The 23,763-nt window shown below is 47.5% G+C and overlaps 1 protein-coding gene across 12 annotated transcripts in view; it reads right to left on the reverse strand.

The window, feature by feature from the left end:
- Window positions 1-23,763, reverse strand: part of PTPRT (protein tyrosine phosphatase receptor type T) — a 1,054,416-nt gene that overhangs the window by 696,083 nt on the left and 334,570 nt on the right. For all 12 annotated transcript variants that reach the window (XM_059407029.1, XM_059407023.1, XM_059407028.1 and 9 more), the window contains exons 3-4: window positions 12,257-12,528; window positions 2,419-2,500 (exon numbers count right to left, since the gene is read on the reverse strand). In XM_059407029.1, coding sequence (XP_059263012.1) covers window positions 2,419-2,500; window positions 12,257-12,528 — 354 coding nt within the window. The remainder of the gene's footprint in view (window positions 1-2,418; window positions 2,501-12,256; window positions 12,529-23,763) is intronic.

Here is a 23,763-nt window from a genome sequence, read left to right on the forward strand (position 1 = left end):
TACGTATTCTTCAGTGGAATTGTTCCAATCCCAGCCACTATGACGGGGTCCTCACATTCTGTTTTCTGGGAAGTTTAAGCCCAAGCTGCCAAAGCCTCGACGTTGTGCTCCCATTACCCAGGAACGCAGCCAGAGTCCCGTCCCTCTGAGTTGTACCCTACGGACCATTTGCTGGCGAACTGGCTCTGGCCATAACCATGCATTCCGCGCTCTCCTGCGGGCAAACTGCAGGGCTGTGAGGAGAACCCTACATTCAGGAGCAGCCCCAGTGAGGAGGGGCAGATTCCAAGTTGGGGTGGTGGGGAGCATGAGGCTTTGGGGTGGAAAGGCATCCAAACACCCTCCAGGGAACACTTTCCCATACAGACTTCTCCAAGAGAAGGAAGTATTTGGCTTCCATGGCAAACCAGTGCTTAGAGTTAAGGTGGAGTTGAGGTTGGAAGAGGGGACAGGTGGCAGGTTGGGCCTCAGGGCAGCGGTGACAATTCCCACTCAGAGTGGAGAGATCTGGGATCCCAGACAAGAGAGCCGGGCCACATTCCCCTGGGAAGGGTCAAAAATCACTTATGAGAACAAACCAAACAGATGGTAAGAAGCAGGGCTGCAGGTGGGTGCTGCAGTGGGGTGCCCTGGTGGGGACCGGATGGGTGTAGGGCCTAGGGAAGCTAAACCCCACCTCCCAGAGACAACCTCAAAACTGCAAGTTGGGCAGAGCTGAGCGTGTGGAGTTAAGCAGACCACGAGGAGGACAAACATGACCTCATGCATTGGTGCAGGCTGAGATCAAAGATCCTTCTTTAACGGGCAGCTGATCCTGATTCCCAAAGGCCAGGGAAGGGGACAGCTTTATCCCAGTGGGTGGTGTTACCTGCATTTCTGCTATATAAATGGTGCATGGAGTTAGGGCAATAGTGCTTGGAGTTAAGGTAGAGCTGAGGTTGGAGCAAGGAACAGGAATCAGCCTGAGCTTAATGAAAGAGGTGAAAATTCCCACTGCATGGCCGGGGACAGATTTCTGGGAACCTCTTCACATGAGGTCTGGTTCAGCAGGCATGACTACATGGACAAACCCACCTAAGGAAATCCCAAAGATTCAGCAAGTAACCCAGAGGGCAGGAACCTTATGCCAGAGCAATGAAGATTCTGGTAGGATCTCAGCATTCCTGAGAAGCTGGCCGGTTTTCTGGGAGGAAGGGTTCCCATGCACAGACACAAAACACAATGATCCCAAACACAGTCTTGCCAAAACCCCTTGGAACTTGTCCCAAATTCCTCCAGAGAGGTGCTCTAAGCAACGAGTCAAACGATGGCATTCTAGTGCCGGGGAAGGAAGTCATAATGTTCAAGGTTCTAACAAATTCATTGCAGCGGAAGTAGAGTCATTTCAGTTAAAGCAACACGGGTGGGGCTGATATGAGAAGAGCCCCCAAATGAAAGCACTGGAAGGCTTCTAACCACAAGGGGCATAGCACTTCTTGCAGAAACAGCAAACAGCACGCAGACGATAGCATGACTCGTGGCTACAAGGAAGGAGTAGGGCAAGCCCCCCAGGAGTTACCCAGAACCTCCTGGCTACCAAGAAATTAATGGGACTCTCCAATATGCAGGATTCTAATAAATAATTCTAGCTGGAAACCTAGCTAGCCCTGGGCTGTCATCATCCCTATGCATATATCCCTTTGACTCTAGTCCCCCCCCCCCCCAAACCAAATGTCACTAGGTAAGATGCCATCCAACGCCCCTCTAGGATTTCGTGAAACTGTGAACCAGACGTCCTTGCACAAACATGTTGACGCATCTGAGACAAAACACAGCAAAGACAGAGAACTTCAAGAGAGAGACTGGATGGGCACAAAGGAGCGGTATGGCTTCTACAACTCTTGACCCTGGACCTTAAGTACTAACCGCTATGAGAAATCTCTCTTGATGCCTACGCAGGGCTGATGAGTGTATTTAAAATTACTTTTAAAGAATTAATAGCTTTGGGGTACTTTTCCCTGTGAGTGAACAGTGTACTAATTTGCTCCGTGTTTTGGTGGTGTTCTTTTTTTAAGACAATTGCACAAGATTCTATCCAAAGCCCTCTAATTCTTCCACTTCAGTGGTCTGAATCCCACTAATAAACAATCAGGACTTCAGACTCCCTTAATGACGGAGAGAGATTCAAACGAAGACGTTTTGCCACTCTCCGCAAATTCCTGGAGGTGCTGCCTGTTGAACAGGCCAGCGAAATTACGAATTTATTCAGGACTGATTGCATTGAGTATGTAAGCATTTCTGAAGGATTAAAAAAGAGAAAGAGAGAGAGAGAGAGAGCCAGAGATGGTTGTAAGCTGACTGAATAGTGGGGACTGCAGGCTCCAAGCTCCCCGGTCTGGCATGGAGGGAGGCTGAGTGAGGAGGAGGGAACAGACTTACTGCACGGATGCGCAAGGACCCGGATCTCATCCACCGCGATGTACCCCGGATGACCCTTCAGAGAGACGGACTCAAATATCACCTGTAACACACAGGGCGGGAGTCAGTTTCACAGAAGTGGTTGTAGGCATCACAGGAAGCTGCCCAGCCCCCAAACCCTCTGTGTTTCAGCTTCCCACCACAACCTCCCAGAGAGGTCTTCTATTAGCCTTGTACGCTACGCTGGCAATGGACTCGGATTTTCAAAACAAAGTTAAAAAAAAAAAAAAAAAGCCACAATCCAATGCCCAGCAAAACAAGAGTCAGCCACATGGAACATTTTTAATGGATTTCAGAAATAACACTTGAATGCAGAAAAACAACCCAAACATGGCCTGAAACCCCGATCTGCACCTTTTTCATTGTTGTTTCAAGTGTAGCACAGAGGAGAATTCCTTCCTAATACCCCAAATTTCTTATGACATGTGACAGAGGAGCTTACCTTGGAAGCTACCATAAGCTGAGAAGAGTTTACTCTGATTTGATTCTACAACCCCCAGGAATATAGTCCATCTGAATTTCTTTAATTTTAATTCTAATACAGTTAACATTCAGGGTTATAGTAGTTTCAGATGTACAACCTAGTGATTCAACACTTCCACATCACATGCAGTGCTCCTCACAGCAAGGTTACTCCTCGACCCCCGGCTCCTATTTGTCTCGTGTCCCCCACAACCCCCCTCTCTGCTCTGGTCCCATTCCCTCCTACCCCCAACAGTTTGTTCTCTGTAGTTAAGAGTCTATTTCTTGGTTTGTCTCTCTCCCATCTGAATTTCTTAATAACACCTCTTGAAGATAAGCCCCAGGCGCAAATGTTGGTATCCAGGAATCCAAAGGCAACAAGTCCTTTGAATTCTCCATTCTGACTCTCACCCAAGCAGTGTAATTCAGTATAGCTTTTAAAACTCAGTTAACCGCTTTCCTTGCCACCCACTGTCTAACTTTGCCTAGGAGATGTGACTACCTATATAGACACCTTGACCTCCCAAATCCCGTGGTCTTTATCTCCCAACCAGCTTCAGCCACATCCGCATCCTTATCCATTCCAGAAACCAGAAGTTTCATCCACGAGTATTCTGACCCAGCCTCCTGCCCCTCACTCTTTTTAAACCTGCTCGCGCTGCTCATGTCATACCCTGGATCTCATGCTTCCCAGAGTCTATGTGATGGCCTAGACCTCCTGTATTCTCAGCAAGCCCAGGGTGGCCCCGCCATGTTGGCTAACCATTCCCATTGATCTCAAAGCCCCAATTCTTTCACCCCCTCGTTCCAACATTGACAAGTCTATTGCAAACCTGCCTTCTCTACTTCCATGCCTCACACAAATATTCCACTTCAACATCACCCACCCAGTCCCAGCAGACACCCACAGCACGTCTTCAACAGGTAAAGGGACAGGAGATGGGCTGAGTTCTAACTTCTTGCCCATCAGTCAGAGGTTAGAGAACACCTCGGGTTACCAAACACCAACCATTGCCTCCTCTCCTCAAGGCATGCCCATGCTCGACACTTCCCACCTCTGCTGCATGTTCCAGCTTCTTGGTCCTTCCTGGTTCTGTCTCTTTACCTGTGTCTCTGAACTCTTTTATCCCTGATTTTGGCACCTGTAAATGCTGGGGCTTCTCTTATTCTTTAAAAGCTACCCTTGGGTGGCAGGTTCTGCTCTGGCACAGTCTAGCGGTGTTTCAATCACATGTGGTATTCTCAACGGTTTTATCTACACTCACTCTCAACACTCCCTTACTTCCCATTGCAAAACTCCCCACCCCACCCCTGCCCCCACTACTATCATCTGGACTTTGTCCCCAACACTTCCCCCAGAACTGCTTTCATGGCAAATACCAATAACTTCATAGTTGCTAAATCCAACAGATAGTATTCAATCCTTATCTTAAGAAGGAAGACAGTGTTGTGGTTGGGCTGTGGATCAGAATGCCTGGGTTCTGGTCCTGGCTACACCACTCACTACCATGTGACTCTGGGCAAGTTATCTTCCTGCTCTGTGCCTCAGTTTCCTCATCTGTAATTACAGTGCCCACTTCCTTAAATAATTTTTCAGATTAGAGTTAATACCTATTTGGAACAACATATGGCACATGGTAGAACCTCAATGTTTGCTAATAATTATTATTAATACTTGACCATTTTCCTATAATTATCAATGCTTGTAGCTTCTCCCTTTCTGGATCACTCTTGTTTAGGCTCAAATGACACTTCACTCTCATGGCTTTTCGCACAGATCTGGGACTATACTGCCATAGGTTTCTTTGTAAGCACTTGTCCTCCTAAATTTACCCCTCAAATGTGAGGTTCCTCTATTCATGTTTTTACTGAGCACACTCTTCCTCCAATGACTGGCAATTCACTGGCAATCCCAAGTCCAGCACTACTCCATAATTTTCACTGAACAGTAGTCTCCCCCAACTAAGAGATCTGCATTTCATGCAGACATTATACACAGATGCCTCAAACACAATCTGTATGCAACAGATCTAAACAGCATCTCTATCAAGTTGTCTCCCCTACAGCCCCATTGTCCTTCCTAAATATGGGCCTCAGTGGGTTATCCTATGACCTGTCCAGTCACTGAAGACTACGATTTGGGCATCTACTGGGGCTTCTCCTTCTGCCTTGCTTCTCATTTTCTTTTTGCTTCTTAGTATTTCTAAATCTGGCCATGTCTTTCCATTTTTGCTATTAAGTTGAACCATACGAAGCAACTATTTTGTAAGTCAAAGTCAGTTCAATTCCAGTCCAACAGATCTGGTTCAAATCTCCATTGTTCTTCATCTTTAACCTTGTCAGCCTATACAATGGACCCTTCTCTCTCCTATCTTTCACTCCTCACTTCAAGCCTGTGGACAGAATGTAAGACGGATGATGAGACCAAGAGGAAAACCTTCAAATGGAAACTTTTTGTGGCCCATGTGGTCACTCCAGGTTAATGGATTTAGAGGCCACTGTTCTCAGGGGGGGCCCAGAGCTCAAACAGCTATAATGAGAGAGCAGGGACCTGGTAGAGAGGCTGGTGATGGTTGCCAAGAGGCAACATACTTGGGTGGTAAGATCTATCATTAAGGCCACATATGGCTGCCTGAGGATTGTGGAAGATTACTTAGGAATGACAGTTACACCAAACATACAGCAACCGACTCTAGTATGACAACCACCCTGGAAGACGAGTTTACTAAGGTAACAGGGTCCTTCAGAGACAGAGAAACAAAAATGTGTAGGGAGTGGGGGAAAGTCAGCAGAAATAAAGGATAAATAAAGGATAAATGCTATAGCCTGCAAAGAAGTAAGTCAACCAAAGACATTACTACAAAAAAATTAAGTATCTACTTACATTTTTCAATAACTGAAAGAAAAACAAAAGCAAAGGCCATAGGGTAAAAAAATAAAATAGAACACAGAAAACACATTTAAAAACAAGAAAGCATTCAAACTGTGTAATAAAAAATGACAAAAGAAAAAACATTTCTGTTGTGACAATAAATATAAATGGGTTAAAATAGAGAAAAGGTCTCAGACTGTCTAAATAAACAAAATTTAATTGTACACTACAAGATAAGCAAAATGATCCAGTTAACTTAAAAGTAACAAATTGAATAAATGCATAATGGAAAAATGCAAATAAACAGAAAACAGTTGTTGTAAAAATAATGTAAAAGTGTCAAAGTATAATTTAAACTGGAAAAAAAAATTAAGTGAATTAAAATGTCATTCTTTAAATGCATAAGTTAATAGATTTAAAAAGAGAAAATGAAGAGGAATAAAAACAAAATTTGAAAACTTTAATTCGTATCTTAGACTCGGGCCAAATAGAAAAAAAGAATTAGAAGTATGTGCTTATATCTTATGAATATATGAATAATAAGATGACATAAATAATAATGAATATGAATAAAAATGCCTTTACTAAACACATATTATTTAATTCAAATGTCAGATTATAGGTTGAAGATTAACTTCAAAAAGTCTCTTAAAGAACAAACTGTATACGTTTGGGCCTATGTATTTTCTATGTTTTCTAAGGCGAAAAGTTAATGACAAAAGCTTAAAAATAAATATCTTAAAATTGAAATGTATTTCTTAAATATGTAATGCCTTCCATAATAACTATGATTTCAAAGTATGTTCTGTATGTTAACAGAAGTCTGAAACAAAATTTAAAGCCAAATGGCAAGTTGAGAGAAATGAATCAAGGAAATAGGATAGCACGCAAGGGGATGAGGGGATCAATGAAACAAGCTTCTAGAAGGAGTGAACTGGGGTTAGGACTGCAGTGAGGGATTGGTATTGATCAGAAAGGACACTTCATCAACTGAGGCTGAACGATAATAAAAATAATAAAAGCTGAAATATAACCACAATAATAAAGGTTGGCCATTTATTTCACGGTCTTAATCCAGTCTCTCAAAAGTCCTAAAACATGGGGCCAGCTGTGTTACCAAAGCTCAAAGGCAGAGCCAGAGGTAGACTGAGAGCTGAGGGCCGGGGCTCCCAGCACATAGTGCACCGCCATACCCATTACTGGGCTTCAGTGGAAAGCAGTCCAATTCTCATTTAACCAAAACACTTGGTCAAGCAGAATTCTATTTTTTTTTTCCAGTTAATCAAAGGACAACTTAAACTCTGCTAACATTCGGACTGTTTCTCGCAATCATGACCCAGTGTCTAACCCGTATCGTAATTATTAACAAGGTTTCCATTAATGGACGCAAGGCTGGTCATGGGAGGATGGGTAAGAGGAAAACACATTTGTTCACTGTTCTCTCTCCCTTCCTCTGCAGAAATAACAATTCTAGAATGAGATAGAGAATCTTCCACTTATCAGAATTCCTCTTGAGTATGTGTGTGTGTGTGTGTGTGTGTGTGTGTGTGTGAAGTCTCGGGGTCGGTTAGACTTGGGTTTCTCAAACATGGGAGAAACATATGCCATAAGAAACAAGGGAAAGAATTGTAAAGGGTTTGCAATATACATGGTAAGATATTGATAAATGTTACTATTATTGTTGTTCTTAGTCTGGGTAGAGGGATGGACAGTAAGAGGAGCAATCCCAGGGAACGATGCTAGGTCTGGGGAAAGTAAGAAGCTAATGGACCACCCAACATAACCACCCAATCTAGTCTCCACCTCAAGCTTCCACTGAAATTCCTACACTCAACGGAGTCTTTGATAGGAGCCCCCACGGTCAGAAACTGGCCCAGGCTAGACTTTGGGTCTACATGGGGTTACATGGAAATAAAGAGCCACATGTGCTTGCAGGAACCAAGGGAGATGGGAACAGTGATGGGGAGTAAGTACAGAGGTACAGAGAAAAAGACCATGGCAGCCCACAAATTCCTTGATGAACTCTCCAGACTCCTAAGATCCTAGAACTAGGGTCCATGGGACATTTCTACCACAGGGCAGGCTGGGGATACAGCTGAGAATACAGTACTTCCTGGGACAGAACTGGAACAAGTCCTCCCTTTCACTGCCAGATCACTCACAGCAAAATGCTCACAAAGCACGCAGGAGCCAAGAGGGCCTTGTCTTGGGTTTGCCACTCCAGAACTAGATTTTTTTTTTTTTTTTTTTAAATAAAAATCATGCAAGCTGCCATGAGATAGAGCCCTCAATGCCTGGGGAGTGAGGCATCCACAACAGAGACACAAGAGTGGATGTATGAGAAATAGGGCCAGAAGGGAAAGGAAAGGAAGAAGGCCTGCCTGGACTCACCTGCTGAGGCGGGTCCCCCCAACACTGAACTCTCTCGATGAGGCTGGCACCAAGGTGGGTAGAGAATTGTAGAGGCTACTAGAGTGCTGGTTACAGGCGGCAGGCAGGGCAGGGAGGGCAGAAGTAGCCCGTGCCAACACCCAGGGATACTCCAGGTCAGTATAAGGAGGTAAGGGCCCAGACAGGATGGGGATGGGACAGAAGGCCTAGGCAAGGAAAGCTACCAGCTCTGCAGGACATTCTTCAACCCGAAGGCCACCACATGGACCTCGGATCAGCTACAAGTGCCCAGCCTGTAGAACCTTAGAGACCTCCTAATGCTTGCACGGAGGGGCACAAACCTCTCCCCAGGCATGAGCATGAATGAAGTCAGGAATTATTTTTTCCCAAGAGAGGCTCAGAGATGAGTCACCCTCAACCTCTCCAAAAAGCAGCTTGTATGCATGTCGGGGGACGGAACGGATAGGTCAGGACACGGTTTAGAGGAGTGGGTACTCTTTCCTCACCTTCTGTAGTCCTTGAGCAGAGAATCTGTACAGCCAAAGTCTGAAGGGCTGCAAACATCTTCTCCAAAGAGAGAAAAATGTTGGCTCGCCAGCACCTCTCTTAGGAAGAGGACTACGTATTTCCATGGAGAGGGGTTGCTCAGGGTGAAATCAAGAGCGCCTCTCCCCTACCCTAGCCCCAGGAGGCCGGAATACAATGAGGAGAGCTCGCTGCTCAGCAGAAAGGGGAGGTGAAAGAGAGGAGATGGGAGGATGTGAAGGGTGTGAGATGCACCCCCCCAAAATTACACGGGAATCACTAAGCCTCCAGAGTGCTGGAAGCTAGTGCCCCATCCTTGAGAAAAGGACGGGACCTCAAGCCTCGTGGAATCCAAGCCTGGCAGGCCCTAGATTTCATGGGTCTACATAGAAATTACAAGCACTAAATAAAGGGCAACTTCAACCAGGCAGGTGCTGGAACACGGAGTAAACAGGTGGCCGCAAACCAGTAAGAACTCCTCTTGTTTTTTCCTAAATCTTGGGACAGAACAGTTCAGAATCATTAAAAACATAAAACAGACTTAATATCACCTGCAAGAGGGCCCAGATCTAAAGCAGAGCTTAAGCGGTTTTAATAAGGCCCTGCTCTTCCGGGAGGAGGCAGGTGTGGGGGTATACGGTCAGGGGCCATTCATCCCCGGCCCTGCTGAGACCCTGGTGCCACAGAAACCCTAATAGGAGAGATGAAATTTCCCTGTTCGTTATGGAACTAAAAGTCAATTTTGGAACTATGAAATATGACTTTAATAAATGAATACATAAGCCAACAGGATCTGCGTCCCAGCACGGCTGAAAACTGAAACTGTGGTTAGTCCACAGAATCATACATACAGGACCAGAGCTCAGGGGCTGATGAATTTTCAAAACCGCTCTGCAAGCGTCTTTGACTCTCCTGACAGTCCCTTCTTCTGTCCCCCCCCCCCCCACCGATGTATGCGTGGGTAGTGACTCCTGGAGCGTGCAGGTGCACCTGTGTGTGCCCCTCTGGGTGTGTGGCCACAGACTATGCACTAGTGGCTGTGTGTGTGTGTGTGTGTGTGTGTGTGTGTGTCACAGAAAGAGAGAAGTTTCTGTCCTAAACTGTTACTTTTAGTACATTAGTGGCTTTCTCCCCACCAGCTCAGAGCAGAGGATACAATGTAATGGAATGATGTTGGAAGGGCCCAACAAGTTAGGAATCGGAAAATTCTCCCAGATGAGGCTGCTCATCACAGGGAAGGATACAGAACTTACAGAGGACAGCTCAATCACGGTGGGGATTTCTTCACCGAAGACATCCTTCTCCCTTCCTCTATCTCCTGTTCCTCCCTCTGTTCCTCCTCCCTTTCTTCCAACAGTCGCTGAGGCCCGCCACCAGCCTGACACATTGGTTAATACATATGCTATCTCCTTCAGTCTGCAGAACTCTTCACCATACCTATTTCCTTCTCCATTTTACAAATGTGGGAACTGATTCAGAATGATGACAGGACACATCCAACATTACACGGCTAGTGAGTGGAAGATTCTTATAATGTGCTTTTTTCCCCCCCAAAGCAGAAAACTGAGCTTGGTGCCAGAGGACCTAGGGAGGATTATGGGAACGTCCAGTCTACCGAGGGCATGCCCTATTCTAGAACACAAGACATGTTGCTCTCCAACACAAGGAGTTACTACGCAGGTCAATGAAAGGCAATAAGGTTACCACAGATCTGGGACAAAGGGGATGCCCAAGAGATGTCCTCTTTCCCCTCTGTATCCCTTCAAAGACCAGGGCCAACACTGACACTGTCCCTGTCCTGGATCACTTTTCCTGCTCATTACATGTGTACCTGTGTCCCTATCCTATAATCCTTTTGCGTCAGGCCCTAGATAAGGGTTTTCTAACTGGAGCCCTATGGCTTCACTGGGGGTATCCATGGACTTACAGACACACTTACTTTATTTATACTCAGTTATATGGAGGGGAAGTCTTGGGTTTAGGCATCCGGGTTCTGGTCTCAGCTTTCCCAATGATTTGCTGTGTGCTCTTGGACTTCAGTACCCATCTCTAGACCTCAGTTTTACTACTTACTTCAAGGTTCAGTAAACAATGGCCTGGAGGTCAAATCTGGCCCACCTCTTGTTTTTATACATAAAGTTTTATTGGAACACAGCTGCATGCTTCCACTCGTTTATATATTATCTGTGGCTGCCTGCACAGTCCCCCTGTTGAACCCAGTCCACAGACGCTAAACTGAAGGATGTCTCAGAAGTTCCCACCACTAACCTTGCCAGCCTCCGGTCCACTTTCTTGCCACAAAGCTGAGACAGACTCTAGGGAAATATCCCCCAAATGCACGTCTGACTATGTCACCTCCTGACTTAAACCCTTTCAACAGTAGGCATGGCAATAACTGCAAAATAGGCAAAAAGGATTTATTGGGATGATGAGAATGTTCTAAAACTGGCCGATGGCTCTGATTGCACGACTTTGTAGATTTACTAAAAATCACCGGATTGCACACTTACATGGGTAAATTCTCTGAAACGTACATAAATACATAAAGCGGTTTTTAAAAAAGAAAAGCTTTCAAGAGTCCCAGGCCAAGTGGGCCCGCAGCTGGGCTTCCCTGGGCGCCCTCCGGGGACTGACTACAGCTTGTGCCGCGTGTGTTCTCCGTCCACACGGAGAGAAGGCGGCCAAGTGGGAGACGTGTTTAGAAGCCAGGGCAAGGAGGTGGCATTGCTGAGACATTTTTACTACAGTTATGAAAGTGCTGGTCCACAAGGAGTTGAATGGAAAACACTGGTCTTTCCCAACAGTTTGAGGAGCACTGCTCTCGGGGAGGGCTCACACTTCCTCTCCGTGGCCTGGCATTCAAAGCCAGCCACAACCTACTCACCTCGGCAAGCTTAGGCACCTGCGTACCTCCTTTGTGTCTCAGCCTTAAACAAGCGGCAGCTTCCAAACTCTGCAAAAACTCTCTCCCTTGCTCCTCCAGCCCCTGGCATGCACTAGCCCTGACAAATCACATGCCTTTTCCCTCCTTGCTCAATAATCACTTACTCATCCTTCAAGACAGCCTAGCTGCCACCTCTGCCTGGAAGCCTTCCTAATTGCCTTCCCCCAAATACCCTCTTCCTCTGGGAGGGAGTGGTGATCTTTTGACTAGTTATCCCAGCTCTCAGAACCTCACATTTCTCATCCATAAAACAGGAATTAACAATAGTACTTCACCCATCAGGCTGTTGTAAGCAATTAGTTTGTAAAAGGCGTCAATGCCTCTGTTCCCCCAGCATCCTGTGGAGCCCGCTGTGTCCCACTGTACAGTAACTGGGTGTTTATTGAGGGTCTCCTCTTCCTGAGCAGGATCTCCAGGGAGGCAAGGGCCATGCTGGACCATCTCTGCGCCCACAGGTCTGGCCAGGAGAGGCTCAGTAAACACAAGATGCATGGTGAGTAAGTAAATGAAGTCCTTTCTTGACTAACAAACTCTAGGTAGGGCAAGAGGTCTATAGATTTAGGATCACTTTTTAAAAAAAAAAATCAAACCAAAGAACACCATACCTGGTAGAAATGTGGCCAGAAGGTGCTGATGGCAAGCTCTGCCTTCACCCAGCCCTCGGTGACGACCCCAGACACGTTCCAGACAGGGTTCCCCTGTGGCCCGCCGTTCACCTTCACATAGACATTCAAGGCTCCCGGGCTGGACCTGTCGCGGCTGGAGAAGTAGTAATGGAAATCGATACAGTGGGTGTCATTCTCCTTCAGGGTCGGCAGGAGAAGGTGGGCCTTCTGGCCAGAGGCCCTCCCAGAGCTGTTCACCATCATGAAGGAGCCTGGAGAGGCACAAAGGGGATGGAAAATAGAGACAAAGAAAGAAAGAAAATCCTTCTGATAATCAGTCATATCCATCAACATGGGGGTCGGAAATCAAGTCACTCTACGAGGGCCCAGCTGATCCTGAGGAAGCCACATCCCAGTTACAGAAGAAGAAAGAGTAGGAATTCTAAAACCTGCTCAACAGGCAGTTTAAAAATTAAGAGATCAGGGTGCCTGGGTGGCTCAGTCAGTTAAGCATTCAACTCTTGATTTCAGCTCAAGTCATAATCTCAGGTTCCTAGGGTTGAGCCCACATCTGGCTGCCTGCTCGGCACAGAGTTGGCTTGGGATTCTCTCTCTTCCTCTGCCCTTCTCCCACTCGTGGCTTTTTGTTTTTCTTTCTCTCTCCAAAATGAAAAAAAGAAAATCTTTAAAAAAAAATCAAAATTGAAATTAAGGGACAGCAACATGTACTAGTATTTCTACAAAGTAGACAGTCTATAAACATTTACAGAAGAAGCATTCTATCCAGCAGGCCCTAAAGGAAACATAGAACAAAACTCCAGGAGTACAGCTAACTGCAGCCTCTAAGGGTAAAATGTGACATATAAGCTCATGCGGGCTTGGGTTGTCTCAGAAGCAGATCCTCTGTAATAAGGAGGTATCGTTCCAACACATTCCACAAGGACCCTTGCACTCAGGCTGAGGAGTAATTCCAAACTATCCATTAATACCGCAGTCAGCACAGGGCATGAGTTTATGTATCATAGGAGGACATATAAAAAGTAGAATATATTCAAGTAAGCAAGGAAGACTCTGGCGAAATGTGAGAACCAGCTGGAAGATGGTCGGCCTGGAATGGACGGTAAGTAACACTTACTAAGCACTTAAGGAGTACCAGTGTGACGCTAGGTGTCTTTTTAATATACTATTTTCAGTTTAATCTTCAGAATGACCCTGGGAGGTAGAGGATTTTCATTTTCTTTAAAGACTGAATGGCTTGCCCTGGGCCACTCAGCTAGGAAGGGATGGAGGAACCCCAGATTCTCTTCAACTCAGCGTTTACACTATCACTCTACAGCAAACATGACTACCGTTTTTCAAGCATTAAGTAGGTTGCCTGCCCAAAGAAAGGAAACGAGCGTCGTTGGAGTTGCTTTGACAGATTTGATGGCTGTTTCTAGTTCTTCAACCTTCCCCGGTCCATGTCCTGGGCCTCCCCGAAGAGGCAGAGGGCGTGTCTCCATCTCTTGACGTTGGACTGCACTTGCTTTGGTCAACAGGACGTCAACAGGATGAACCGAGAGGCGTGACAGATGTACCCCCAGCTGGGCTTGCCCTCTGGCTCTCCCATCACCTTTGGTGAGGAGAACGTGCCCTGGCAAGCTGCCCCTTTCAGCTGGGGATCAAGGGGAGACATGCATGGTGGAGAAGGGAGCTCAGCCAGTGCTGAAGGACCAGGCCATCCCCACCACAGAGCCTGGAGCACAGCCATGCGGTCAACACGCCCAACTCCAATGTTCCAGTCCACCATCCATGCTCAGACCCATGAGTAGGAGAATAAAAGCTCACTGCTGTTTGCCACGGAGGCAGACCGGGGAAAGAAACCACAGGAGACCTATTTCCATTCAAAGGGCCTTCTAACAATGGCCTGGAGACACAGTGAGTTAGTTCCCTGCCATGACAGGTGGCTCAGCAGAACCTGAACGATGGAAGAGACATCTAAGGAAATTCCACAGTCAACTGTGAGGGCCGAACTCTGTGACTTAGAGCCCTACGATGCTAGGAAACAAATTGCATCATAAAACACAGTAGATAAACTCAGGGGATCCAGGGATGAATATTACCACCTAGAATAACACTGTTGCTTTGAAATCTTATTTTAACCACTAAAATCTTCCATTCGGAAGGAAACCTTAAGACTGCTTATCCTCAGTCGAGATGAGCCACTTCAGAATGTAGCCTCATTTATTCACCCTAATACCCGGAAGACTAAAGCAGCCAGCTAAGAAGAGCTGGGCAATCTGCTGCTCGCTGGGGTTCTAGAAGGTACCAGGCATCCACAGCCCATCCTCCCTGGGTTCTGAACGAATTTAAGGACAGATACGGGAGGGGGGTGCCTGGGTGGCTCAGTCAGTCATGCATCCGGCTTTTGATTTTGGTTCAGGTCGTGATCTCTCAGTTGTGGGATCGAGCCCTGAGTCAGGCTCCATGCTCAGTACGGAACCTGCTTCAGAGTCTCTCTCCCAGTGCCCCCAGCCGCGCCACTCTCTTTGTCTGTCTCTCTCTCAAAAAACATAAATAAATAATAAATAAAAACCTTAAAAAATATAGATACATGAGAGAGAGAGAGTTCAAAACTATTTCATTATTTACAAAACTGGATTAGAGAAAGTATCTTGGATTTGAGGCCAAATTAGGCTTTCCACCTTTTATTCTCTGCACCCGCACACTCAGCATCAAAATGGTCATGGCTCCCTCCTTCTGACTCCATCCAGATCCCCAGGGCCAGAGCTATCCTCCAGGGATGGCCACAGAGGACCCCTGAGGAGACCCATCCCCAAAATGAGCCCACAAGAAGCAAGGGGACTAAGAGAAACAGGGACCTAGGATCTCAGACGTTCGCCACCTCACCTGTCAGAAAACTTTCCACCACCTAGGCTAAGAGCCACTGAAAGCAGCTCCCCCTCCACATTTCCAAGAGAATCAAGTCTCCTTGTTGATGGCCTGGCAGAAACACGCGGTAAGTGGAGAGATGCCCCTTGTCAGATGTAGTATCTTAGCTACCATAACCTCCCCCATGAGGCAGCGAGGAAGGAACCACTGCACGGGGAAAATAGTACAGAAAGAAGACTGAGCTAGCATCCATGCCTGTATCTGCTGCTTTATATTCCACAGGGTTCCAGGTTCCCTGGGAAGACATAAGAAATGTGACTGTCCCAGCCGCAGAAGTGTGGCACAGCTATGGGAAGAGAAGGCAGCCAGAGAAGCGAGCTGTGCCGGGCTCTCTCCATTCACACTCCCATGGCGCCCCATGGACATTTCAGCTCCTGTCCTCCCGGCAGTCCACACCGGGCTGCCTAGACTCTGCAGCACAGTCGGGAGGGTTTCCCTCCCACCAGCTCAGGCTCCTACTTCTTTTCATCCCAGCTCCAGTTTTGAGGCAGGCTCCCAGGGGAGGCAGAGCCACATAACCTAGAGCCACGCACAGATGTTTAGGGCGGCTCTCTGTCTTGCTGCCCCAGTGTTGGCCGAGGATGCTCCATCTCTCTGGAGACAAAGCTGGTGAGACACAGTACTTGGCCCTCCATCTACCCTCCATTTGGAGAAATTGCAGGTTGATGAACAGACGGGTCCTCTTTGCTGTTCAGGGCACATCGCTGATTACGTTCCATGGCCGCCTCTTAGAGGTTGGTGGGGCCATGCCACTGGGTTCTAGCCAAGGGAGCCTGAGTAGGAAAGTGTGCCACTTCTAGGCTTGGTTCATAAAAGCTACCTCCCTCTCCTCACCCCTACCCCCATTCCTCCACTTTCCGTTATCTTGTCTCTCAAAGGATCGTCTTTGAACTGGCAGCATCAGCATCACCTGGGAGTTGGGAAGAAATGCAGCATCTCAGGGCCCACTCCAGGTCTACTAAATCCAAATGTTCTTTTTTTTTTTTTTTTCAAGATCCCCAGGGATTTGTATGCGCACTAAGGTGTGAGAATCACTGTGCCATTGTCTTTCTCATGCACCAGCAAGCTGAAAGCCTAGGATTCCAAGAGAAATGGAACACAATCAAAGGAGCCTGGTTCCCTGAATGACCATGATCATGAGAACAGGCCATTCACCCATTAGGAATGCTTATTTTGGCTTTAAGTAAACCAGGAATAAACTGTTACTGGGTTATTAAGACACTGAAATTGTGACGTTGATTTCCGCAGCTAGCGTTATTGTTCTGGCACCCCCACAGAGCCCTTGCTTCCTCCTAGTCCCTTTACTTAAGGGGATAAGATGAAAAATGATAGTTACTAAGCAAAGCCGCAAGACGCTCCAAGGAGGGACATTGCTAAGAGCAGTGTCCTAGTGTAAAGAGAAGCAGAAAGAAAGAAGAAAAGGAAAATCACGCACTCTGAGCATGAACTCTTGAAAAAGCAAGAAATATCTTAGATCTTCATTAAGATCACTTGTCTTCGGTGGCCAGCACTAGGTGGGGTCAAGGTCATAATAATACTACTATGACCACCACCACCACTCTGGCCCTTCATGTCTATCTGGGTGATTTGATACGCATGTCGCAGCCTTTAGACTAGACAGAAAGGTATGTGCTTTGGGGCACAGCTCAGAGAGAATAGGCAAGATCATTGGAAACATAAAAAAAAAAAGGACACAAAATTATGACTGCCCAGCCCACCGCTCCCGTGCACCTACCCACAAAGGAGGGCAGGGTGCAGGCCAGAAAGGTACAGCAGGACGGAGTCCTGCTCAGGAATGTCTTGGTGAAACCAGAGGAATGAGCAGTGCTGCTCTGGAGTCCCAGTGACACAAGGTGACAGGGTGAAAAGTCAGCATCAGCAGGTGGCACCCCCAGCAGGAGGGCAGGGGTACTGCAGCCCTGGGGAGAGGACTTAGCAGCAGCCCTGCTGATGCTCTCCAAGAAGCAGCTTGTGGGAGTGGGCTTCCCAACGAGTCCAGAAAGGGTTCCTTCTCGACATGAAACATCCAATGCAACTGATCTCATCACTCAGGACAAGGGAGAGCCTTCTGAGAGCAGACAGAGGCCCAAAAGTCAAGCAGGTAAAAGCTCAGGGGATACAAGATTTAGGTACTGGTTTGGTGACCTGTGACTGCTATAACTAATTACCACAAGTGCAGGGGCTTAACAGAACTTTTGAAATTTATTCTTACATGGTTCTGTAGGTCAGAAGCCTAAAATTAAGGTGTTGGTAGAGCTGTTTTCATTCTAGAGGCTTCAGAAGATGTTCGATTTCCTTGTCCAGCTTTAGAGGCTGCCAACATGCCCTGGCTCCTGGCCCCTTCCTCCTTTTCGAAAGGACCTCACTCCAACCTCAAGCTCCACTGTCAACTCTCTTGTCTCTGACTTTGGTCTTCCTGCCTCCCTCTCAGAAGGACTCATACACACTGGGTCCACCAGGAGAATCCAGAATGATCTCCCTGTTGCAATATCCTTAACTGAATCACTTCTGCAAATCCCTTTGCCCCATAATGTAACGTGCAGAGGTTCCAGGGACAAGGACATGGTCATCTTTGGAGGACTGTTACTCGGTCATCAGACACTCATATTAACATAAACACATATGGATTCCCAAGCCAGTGGACCAGAGGCACAAGGCCCAATTAAAGCGGCTGGTGGAGGCTGTCGACTGCAGGTAGCCTGGGAGAATATGAGTGCTCGCCCATGAGTGTAGAAGATTCCTTGCACCATGAGATCTGCTCATCACCAAAGCCTTGGAAGTGGGCATGAATGAAAATGAAAGGCAGGGTCCTCTCATTTGGCTCTCAATTTGGAGAAAAAAAAATGAGAAAGTTTTAGGGTTCCAAGTAGGGGAGGTCCACCCTTCAGCAGTAGAAACTCCTCAGGGCTGCTGGCCACTGTGAACATCAGTCACACACTGCTCCCCACATATGACGTCTGCATGGTTACCCCCACCCCAGGTTAATCAGACTGATGACCCAGCGAAAGTGTCCTGGTGGTCTGGTCACCCAGTATGTGAACTACCTCCTTGCATTTGGGAACTCCCCTACTTTGAAGTAGGACCTCCCTTCCCCCACAGAAACAGAAGAGGCCAGATGCCTTCTTTCCCAGCCCGCTCTGTGGGTAAGACTCAGACACACGTTCTGGGTTCCACAAAGCAGGAGCACCTGACTCCCATTTCTGAACTAGAAGCCCGTGAGTCACTGACCCAGGGTTCAGGGGCCCAGCCTGAGAGAGCCCACTATGGAGAGGGCAGCAGCAGAGACAAGGCCTCAAATCACAGCAGACCAAACAGGATCTGGCCTCATGCATCCGAAAGGACAGCTTTGGAGTAGAGCACAGACGGGATGACATCACAGAGAGAAGGGTGATGAACTTGACCGGGGTGGGGGGGGGGGGTCAGGGCATCTCCTAGGCACAGGTGACATGGAGCCAGGGTATGAAGAACGCATAGACAGCAGAAGTCTCCAGCCAGCGAGCGCAGAATGAGAAGCCCCAGTGGTGGGATCTGGCCAGCTTGCCACCCTGTTCATGTCCCGGCACAAACTCCAGCTCCCAGCAATCTTCCGCATGTGTTGCCGCATGTGTTGCTCCGAGTCCCCCAGGCACGTGCTCCCTGGCGGCTGAATTAACAATGTCAAGCCTGCAGTCCTCGAGGCACTTCCAGCCTAGAGCCCCCAAGGGCACTCATTTTCAGCTGTGGTTTCTCAGGGAAGGGGAGGGTCCTTGCCAGCATCTATCTGCTGAGATACACCCTCGGGGATACGCAACAGACCTGCTCTGGCCCCAAAGTCAGTAAGGTTCAAGAGACAGTTCCTTCTGCCAACTTACAAGGTCTGTTTTCTGCTCCTCCATCATGGGGCAGGCTCAGCTCATGCAGGGCCACTGCCCCTTGAACTCCACTAGGCATTGCCCTCTGAGACAAACTTTCTCCTCCGCTGTGACCCTGTAGTCACCCCCTACAACAGGTCCCTGTCCTGTCTGCAGGACACAACTGAGTGTATACTAGGATATCCTAACAGCACATGGTCCAGTTTGCCTCTCTCCCAGCACCCCTTCCCCAGGAATATCCTCAGTTGGTTAGTGTACATCACTGGATGTGAAGAGATCCTAGAAGGTTTACAGCTTAAAACCCCACAGTAGGGTCTAGGAGAGCCTCTCCTCTTTCCCCATCGGGATTCCTTTCCTGGATGTGCGTCTGGTGGTAATCTGAGATAGCATTTCAAAGAGGGAACAGCATGTGCAAAGGCCCAGACACTGAAAGCCAGAACATTCAGCCACGCAAGCATAGTGTCTTTGGGGAGAGTGGGATCTATACTCCCCACTGCCCCAACATGCACCTTGTAGAGATCCGGCCACATCCTCTGTAAAGGAAGGAAGCCGGATCTCTGAGTGGAGCCCAGGCCTGCCGTTTGGAGATGGTTAAGTCATGAGAGCCCTCATCTACCAGCAGCTCGGTGGGGCCCTCTTTGATCAACAGGTTGGCTTAATTAATATCACCCCGGGGCTGTCAGTTTCCTGGAGATCAAAAATAAGCCAGTCATTGCGCCAAGATCAGTCAGAAACAAGAAAGAGGAAGACTGTAAATATATTCTTTTTCCATCTCCTTTTCTTCCCCCCAAAATCCACTGACGTGATAAGGAACATAAAACAGCATTAGTATCCTCATAGTTATTATACATAGCACCGAAAATTGTGGAATTAAACCAGGAAGTACTCTCTGGCTAGCCATAAATTTTGCATTCTTTCCCTCCGTGCATAATAACGCCTTGATACGCGCCCCGTTATTGATGCGTCTGCAACACAGACCCCCTTTTTGGAGGGGAAACGCTTCTCTGTGGCAGATGGCGGCTATTGTGTTTACACATGAGCACCTCAGGATTGCCTTTCCTCACATCGGCAGTGAAAAGAAAGCCCTAATTGAGTTTTTAATGGCTTTGCACATTGTTCATTAAGATTACATGAGTGTGCTCAGGCAACTGGCAGCTGAGGGCCTGGAGCTCCAAGAGCTCAGAGCCATCCCTGCAGACAGGTGGCCCTGCCAGCTCCCAGCGCCAGCACCGACGCGCAGGGAGCGGAAGGCGGCAGGGACCCCGGCGCCACCCCAAGCCAAGGCAGCTGGGATGGCACGGAGCGAGGGCTGGCGCCGCAGCCGGGAGAGCTGGCGGCTTTCAGTGCGGCTGCTGCGGTTTCTCAGCTGTGCAACTTGGAACAAGCAAGTCAGTAAAACTCACTGGGCCTCATCTAGAAAAATGGGACAATGAAAGCTCCACATCAAACTTTTAATTTTGTAACTGTTTTCAGTGACTCTTAAGTGAAAAACTGGACTTGACTCAGTCCAGGTTAATAAGAAATGGCCAGTAGCAGAGGTCCATGGGCCCAGTGCCCTTGATGTTGAACATTACTCATGTTTATTGAGAACGCAGAATAGGCCAGGCACTGATGTATGTATCTCTGGGCACCCCGGTGAGGTGGCACCATGCTATCCCTGTTTTAAAGCCAGGAACACGGAGGATGAGGGGGTTGTGCCTGCACAGTGGTCGTCCAGTCTCCCAAAGATGTCCATGTTCTGGCCTCCAGAACCAGTGAAAATGAGACCTTAACATGGCAAAGGGGAATCAGAGTTCAGGTTGCCAACCAGAGGACCCCAGGATGGGGGTGGATTACTCCAGGCAAGAGAGACAGAAGAGGCAAGATCAGGGAGGGACTGGAAGAGGCTCTGCCACTGGCATTGAAGATGAAGGGAGAGCCATGAGCCGAGAAATCCAGGAGGGCCTCCAAGAACTTTCCAGAAAAGGCAAGAAAACAGATTGTTACCCTAGGGCCTCTGGGAATGAACACAGACCCACAGACACCTTGATTTTTGCCCAGGGCAAACCATTCAGGATCTCTGCCCTCCTGAACTATACAATAAAAAAATCTGTGTTACTTTTAGCCCCTGAAGTTGTCAAGATTTGTTATAACAACAACAGGAAACTAATACACAGCACACTTCCGTGCTTCTGGGTTTCTGCTCAGGTAATGCTAACTCCTGAAATCTCCCCAGCCCAGCCCAGCCAGGGTCCTTCATTAAACTACTTAAATGCCACTTACTGTCACTGGCTTTCGCTAAGGCCCAGAGATTACATATTCCCATGCTGCTGATCCTATCTATTCTGGACAAGGCTATGTTTAGCAGTCCAGAATGTTGACGTTTAGCTCTCTGGTAGCAATATAAAGAGGAGGGGGCACCAAAAGCACCCCAAAACACAAGGCACTATAAAGTAAGAAAATGAACATAGAAAAGACGCACATTTCCACCAACAGTATCAGGAAAACTAACCATCACTAAAAGCTACTCAAAAACACAACAGTTTAAAATAGCCAGAATAACAAATATTATCATTCAACTTTATCCATAGTATCAATGAAAGCACTCTAATTATCATGTATCCAAAAAATTAAAAAGGAAAGAAATTTCCTTCTTTTCTAATACACCAGAAAATGGGGAGGAGGGATTTATTATGGCTTAATGGATATATAATATCTATTTAAAACAAGGAAAATACCTCCTGAAGTTTCAAAGGAACTGAGCATTGTGGACATTTTGTCAGAGTCAATTTGTGTGAACAAGTCATAACCATTTCTGTAATCATTCATTCAGACCAATAAGTTGGGGTTTAAACATTTCATATGCAAATGCGTTAAAGGCACGTTTCCAAGAAACACTATCTGATAACCCACGTAGGTATGGATGAGGTCGTTTAAAAACGGAATTAACCCCAGGCAATTTGGTTTGAAGGTGCTATTGGAAGGGGGTCTGTCCACGGGCATGTGTGCCCGGAGATCAGGCCCCTGGGCTGCCTGCGCTCCTTCCCCATTCCTGAGAAAATGATGACAGCAGAGGGGAAGCGGGAGGGAGAAAGAGTAGCAAGGGAGGGAGAGGAGGCGGAAGGAAGGAAAGAAAAGAGAAAGCAGAGGAGCACACAGCCGGGAAGAGGCAGGGCAGCGGAGGGGGCGGTACCGAAGGAGAAACACAGATGAGGAGAAGGACACTGAGCAGGGGGAGAGGGAGGAGATGGTGACAAAGCAGAATACAGTGGAAGCCCTGGGCCACCCCTTAAGTACTTCTCATCCCCTCCATACCCCAAACAAAAACAAAAGTCCTCCACCCAACGCTCCTCTTCTAGAACTTACTAGGATGCTGTGATGAGAAAGGCCCCCCAACACAACCCTATAGGACACCCCAGGACCTGGGCTACCCTCTTCCACAACTCCACGGCTCGCCTCCCCCAGCATCCCAGCGTAGCTCAACATCCCGGCAGGAAAAAATCCGTGTTATCACCGGGAAGACGACGCAACCCAACGCATGACCCAAGTGAGAACTCTGCAACACCCAGCATGGACGGCAGGGGAGACATAAGGCTTGTTCTAGTGGCTCTTTGAGGTGGGAAATATCACAACTCTTCAGACAAGGTCAAGACAGAATTGAAGGGCAGATGCCACTCTCCCTTTGGACTCCCACCCTCTCCTGTGAACCTGTTTCAGAAACACAGTGCCTCTGGGAGCCAAGAATTCTCGCTCCATTTCTTCACCTGCATCAGACGTGTGCAGCTAGCAAAGCCTGTGGTTCCCAAGTTGTATGGTCACAGAACTAGTCAGTGGCGGGCAAGCAGTCAGGACTGGCTTGGATTTTCTATCAAGGCTCCTTCGGGGTGGTGGGGGTGAAAAGGAAAGACCCTTTACCTTGGGTCCTGCTTCTGGAGAAACCCAGTGATTTTTATGTCCCCCCAAGAGCTCCTTTCCATCCATACCATGCCCACTAATTAACAGCAACACACACACACTCTCACATGTTACTTATGTGCATTCAATTCGAATACCAGCCCTCTGCCTAGCTGCTGTTCTCATCTTCCTCATACAAATGAAGAAACTGGGGCACAGAGAGATTAGGTAACTCTCCCAAAGCCACACAGCCAGTAGCAGAGCCAAGATGCAAATGCAGGAAATCCTGCTCATCCTTTAGCTCTGGGCTCCTGCACGTGAGGGGGGCGTGCGCTTGGCTGGGAGGCAAGGAGGGATCTCCAGCTCCCCGGGGTTAGGGGCCAGTGCCATGGGGAGCAGAGGGCAGGCAGGAAGAGGGGCAAGGTGTGGGAGGAAAGAACAAAAAGAAAATCAGTTGTCAGGCTGCTGCCATATTAAGAGTAAAGAGAACAACAGGGCTGCCTGTAACATTGTCAGACCCCAAATCGTTCCTGACAGTCATTGGGCTGAGTCCTTTGCTTCTGCAGCTCTAAATCTCTTAAATTGAAATGACATGGAACTAAAATATATATATATATGTATATATATATATTTTAAATCTCCAAACTCTTCACACATCCATTGGCATGATAATATTTTGATTAGTTACATTTATGCTCCAATTACACTCACAGAATGTTCAACTGTGTCTTATATATAGCATGTTTGCCATGCTCCATGGAAAATACGGGATTATTACCCTCGTATATTTGCAATGGGAAAAGACACAAATGGAAGTGGAGGGGAGAGGAAAAAAAAAAAAAAGGCGAAGCG

This window comes from Mustela nigripes, chromosome 7 (genome assembly GCF_022355385.1).
Source record: "Mustela nigripes isolate SB6536 chromosome 7, MUSNIG.SB6536, whole genome shotgun sequence".
NCBI classification, from domain to species: Eukaryota; Metazoa; Chordata; class Mammalia; order Carnivora; family Mustelidae; genus Mustela; species Mustela nigripes.